Source organism: Octodon degus, unplaced genomic scaffold (genome assembly GCF_000260255.1).
Source record: "Octodon degus isolate 3935 unplaced genomic scaffold, OctDeg1.0 scaffold00273, whole genome shotgun sequence".
In the NCBI taxonomy this organism is placed as follows: Eukaryota; Metazoa; Chordata; class Mammalia; order Rodentia; family Octodontidae; genus Octodon; species Octodon degus.
In genome coordinates this window covers 412648-417701 of record NW_004524849.1, presented here as the reverse complement: position 1 = coordinate 417701, position 5054 = coordinate 412648, and the positions used below count along the sequence as shown (strand labels likewise).

At 42.6% G+C, this 5054-nt stretch overlaps 1 protein-coding gene across 1 annotated transcript in view; it reads right to left on the bottom strand.

Annotated features, from left to right (window-relative positions):
- Lamc1 (laminin subunit gamma 1) overlaps positions 1-5054 on the bottom strand; it is a gene marked incomplete at its 5' end in the record, with an annotated part of 127302 nt that overhangs the window by 37417 nt on the left and 84831 nt on the right. Inside the window, one exon of the mRNA XM_012512767.2 lies at positions 2130-2260. Within this exon, the coding sequence (XP_012368221.2) occupies positions 2130-2260 (131 nt within the window). The remainder of the gene's footprint in view (positions 1-2129; positions 2261-5054) is intronic.

Here is a 5054-nt window from a genome sequence, read left to right as displayed (position 1 = left end):
GATGAAAGAGTGGTTTCATGCATGCGTCAGGATTGTACAACCACGAAACTCAGTACATCTCAGCAATAACCTGAGGGTCACGTGTTTCCTTCTGAAGGTGGTAAGGCACTGAATGAGATACATCACCCTCCATGTGGATATCCAGGATTGAGACCACTTCTGCAGGCGGCTTGGGGCAAGATTCCCTGAAGAGTCCCAGGCGCACGCATTGTCATCATGGAAGCGCTCAAGCAAACCCCATGAGTATTAACTCATGATGGAGAGAAGTGACCCTTCCCTCCTTGCTTTCAAAGATGGGAATCACATCTTTAGCTACAACTACCATTTAACAGGACATATAAAATCTTTGGAATTCACAGTCTGCTAGGATAAGGCCCAAACGTACATCTCCAGCTTTCTTCTTTCTCTCAAAGTCCTGTTCTCAATTGCTGCACAAGCTTAGGTGTCCCTCATTACCTAAAATTTTACATGCCTAAAACCAAACTCATTTTCCCCAAGTTGTCCCATCTTGTTATTTGATTCCTTTACAATAAAGTGCATCCATAAGTTCCTTTCTCTTCAATAGTTACCAACCAACGTCGAGTACTTGTTATCCATACCACAGCATGACAGGAATATAAAAATTCTCTTGAACACATTCTACTTCGTCCACGCTTGTATCACACACTTCCTAACCCAATGATGTGGTATCACAGCTCTGCTTGCCTGATTTCTCACTGTTTATCATTTCTAGCAATCTCTCCTGAGAATCACTCCCATACCAGGAATGCTGCATACAACAGTAACTTTTCTGGTCGGGACTCATAGTCCAGTACAAAGGAAGGAAAAGTCCAGAGGCTTAGCCTGCTGAAAAGGTTTCTGGCCAATAAACTTAGCTTCTTGGCTTATGGTTCTATAAACACATAAAAGGTTTTCCTTCTGTCAAATAGGCTCATACTCCTCCACATCTGAATTTTAAGCTCTCTGCATATCCATGTTCCTGCATGGATATCCATCCATCCAATTCAGCTGTCCTCTTCTTATCAAATGCTACCTACTCTGCAAAACCCAGCTCAAACCCCACCCACTTCTCTAGCTTGCCAGTTCTGGATCACTCTTTTTTTTTTTTTTAACATTTATTGTGTGTGTGTGTGTGTGTGTGTGTGTGTGGCCAGCTCAGCCCACCAGGGGGCGCGGCTGGCTGGCATATGGTGCTGGGGGATCGAACCGCGGTCCCTGTGCTTTGCCAAGCTTGTTCCAAGTAGGTGCTTTAGACCACTAAGCCATCTCTCCAGCCCTCTGGATCACTCTTGACATGTGGCTTTTCTTCTACAGCGACCTGATCCTTTTATTGAATCAATGTGACTATGGGAATACAGGTTAACATCTTTTATCCCAAGTGCTTGGAACCACAAGTGTTTTTAATTTCAGATTTTTTAATATTTACATATACCTGATGAGGTATCTCGGGGATGGAACCCAAGGGTAAACATGAAATTCATTTATGTTTCATTTATGTCTAATATATGCAGACTGAAGGTAACTTTATACACTGTTTTTAGTGCACCTGGATTTTGACCATAACACGTTACTGAAATCAGGAGAACTTCCGACTCGAGGCATCATGTCAGCATTCGAAGTTTCAGCTCTGGGAGCACTCAGGGCTGACACTTCTAGATTAAGGCTCTCCTGTCTATACTTCTAGATTAGGGCTATCCCATCTATACTTTTAGATTAGAGCTCTCCCGTCTATATTGAAACTCTCACAGATTCACACATGGCCTGCCCCGTTCACTTACAAGATCCTAGAAGGTGAGGTTTCCTTACGAGGACAGTAAGTCTCCTTGGTCAGCAGCTGCCCTAACCTATCATGGAGCCCTGTACTTAAATACTCAGCATGTATTCACAAAGAATATTGATTCAAGAAGACTGTGGAACACTTCGTTGCTTAGTTTCCATAAAAATGAGTAGATCTGACAAGATGGTTTAGATTGCTACCTCTTTTTCCAGATATACATTATCCCTACATCTTCTCACCCCTATTGTCAGTAAAGGTCTAGAAATATTAATATAGTTATAAACAAGTTGCTACATTCACTTTTATATCAAAGCTCTAATCACGCATACGGCTGATTTAACAGCTTACTTACCTGCCACCTACAGCAAAGTCAGAGATTGCATAATAATAGGACTTGAGGACTTTGGGGTCATTAAACACTTCATCTCCAAAAGTGTTCAGGCGATTTAGAGTTACTCGGATGTCAGTGGCCGTTACCCATTCCTGTCAGGAACAAAAACAAAACATTAGAGAAGTAGATACACAAGCACAGAGCAGCAAGTCATTGCATTGGTCTAGATCAGCGAGGGAGAGCCCTTCAGAGCTTCCAACGATAGCAAGAGCCCTCTGCGGCACGTGTGCCACAGGTCCACCACCACTGGTCTAACCCAAGCAAATATAGTTTGTTTTTGTCTTTACCTCCCCTATAACATCACCTTCTCTGTGAGCTTTTCCTTTACCTAAACTTACCACCCCTCTCCAACTCCAATTTCCCTTTCCTGTTATACTGTCTCTTTTTTTATTGTAGAAGGAAAAAAAAATTTCAAAACAAGATAATAGCAGAAGGGCCAGGGATATAGCTCAGCAGTGTAAGTGCCTGCCTGGCAAGCACACTGTCTGGAGTTTGATCCCCAGCCCCCCCAAAACAGTTAACAGTAGAGTAACAATAATTAATACATTGCATATGGTCATCTTCAGAGCACAAGATATAAGGATGAGATACTGTCCAAACAATATTAGCACAAAGCTTTCTTTTCAATGAGCTAAAAGGAACTAGCACTATATCTACTATCTATCTATCTATCTATCTATCTATCTATCTATCTATCTATCTCCCTTATCACAGTTTCTTTTTTCTCTTCAACAGTTTTTTCCCAATTCACAATACCTATTGTACATTTTGGGTCCTATTTACTTGTTTAGCTTCTCACACCAGTGAGACTATATATATATGATGTTTAAACAGAAACACTAAATCTACTGGAAGAGAAAATAAAGCAGAAATCTTGAAGATACAGGTGTAGGCAGAGATTTCATGAACGAAACCCAGACCATATGGGAAATATTGTAAGGAATCAACAAATGGGATATCACTTCACTAAAAAGCTTTTGTACACATTACCTGTTTCTATACATCCTGCCCTCATAATCTGACTGTGAACAGCGAGTGGGCAGGAAATGTTTGTTTTCTTCTCTATAATCCCCCTACTGTTTACCACACAATAATAGTATTTGTTGAGTGAATGAACTGAAAAAACCCTCTGATCAAGTTGGTAGCTGAAGAATGAAAGTTATAATATAGTTTCCCACCAAGTTTTATGAGTGGTAGGTAAGCCCTAACAGTAAGTGCCCTTGCACTGAGCTAATTTTATTAGATGTTACGTATGCGGTAGGCTGTTATCACCATAATCCCCATGAATCATATCTGCTAGAGCCACACCCTGGACTATCTTTTTCTACTTGTTGTGTGACTGGTTTTGGAGAGGGGGCAGCAGCAGATGTGACACAAGCAGAGGCTTGATAAGTACTTGTGCCCAGGGACTTGTGCTCCTGGCACCCTTCCTCCACCATGAGGAAAAGCCTGGTCTCACCAGCTGAGGGTGACAACCACAGGGAGGAATAGGCCTGGCTTCCTCGGCTGAGCTGCTGGGTAAGAGATCCCAGCTAGCACAGAACCATGAGAAGGGACACACATGGGGTGTCTAAATGTAAGTTGGGGGTACAGTACTGCATATGACAATCCAAAGACATCATTTCTGCTCCTGGCCTCAGGGATCTTCCTGAAAACTACATGTCAGAATCACTTTCAGGGATGGACAAGCAAGTGCCAAGGTAGAGGGATCTATGCTGCTAGAAGCTTCCATATGAGACTGGAGGCACAGCCCTGACTAAGAACCACTGCTTTAAACTCCACCAGACACCTGGCGTACAGGGCAACGCGAAGAACTCATAAAAACTCATCTCCATGCAGCTCCAGGTGTAATTAGAAAGAAGAGCTGATGATTTCACTGTCTCCAAACTTGGAACTCAATAACAACACCCACTCACGGCCACAACTGTAGGAACCTGTTGGCCTTCTGTAATGCAAACAGCTAAATATATCTCTGTTTAATGCCTACTGTATCTTCTCCAGGCTTCATCTTTATCACAGCTGACAAGAGCTAGTTTTGTTTTGTGTGGTGTTTTTTTTTTTTTTTTTAATAAAATGAGCAGACTCTGGAACTTTATAGGTTGGAAACTCAGTTTTGCCACATAAGACGGATTCAGGGCAAGTTAAATCCTCTCTGGGTCTCTGATTCCTCATCTGTAAAATGGAGGTAATAAGAGTACCTCAGAGTCATTATGAGAGTTAAAAGAGTTAATACATCTAAAGGGCTTAGAATAGTGCTTGCCACATCACAGCACAGTAAGTACATAATAAATGCTGATTATTATTATAAATAATATCAACACATGCTTAGGAATACTCATATAGTGAAACCAGGAAAGGTCTTCTCCTCTGTCTGGGACACTACAGGTTTGGAGGGAGATGATGTCTGCCTGTCTTCTCTGCTGTCTTCTCGTTGTCAGATCAGCTGTCAGATCCACTCGCCACCCTTGCACCAGCACTATGAGAGCCACAGCTCTCACACCCTGCGACATGGCATCAAAGCTCCTGCGTGGATGAACTGCGGCATCACTGCATTCTACCGCGTGTAGTTACGCCACGACGAGCAGCAGACCCCAGAACTGCTAGAGCTGGGCAAGCTGCTCCAGACAGGCTGGTGGGCACACCGTTAACAAAGGACGAGAAAAACCATTCTCTGCAGCACCACTCCGCCTACTGACTACAGTGCTCTATCTCCCCAGGACAGGAAAATGCAACAATCTGTTGCTGGAAACAAGAAGGATGGCAAGTGTTTGCTCCATTATCTCTCCCTGAGGATTTCAGTCCTCTGCTTTTTCATCTTTCCATCATTTATTTTGAACATGCCTGATCTCCTAGTACTAATATAAACATTTTTCTGAAAGACCTTGG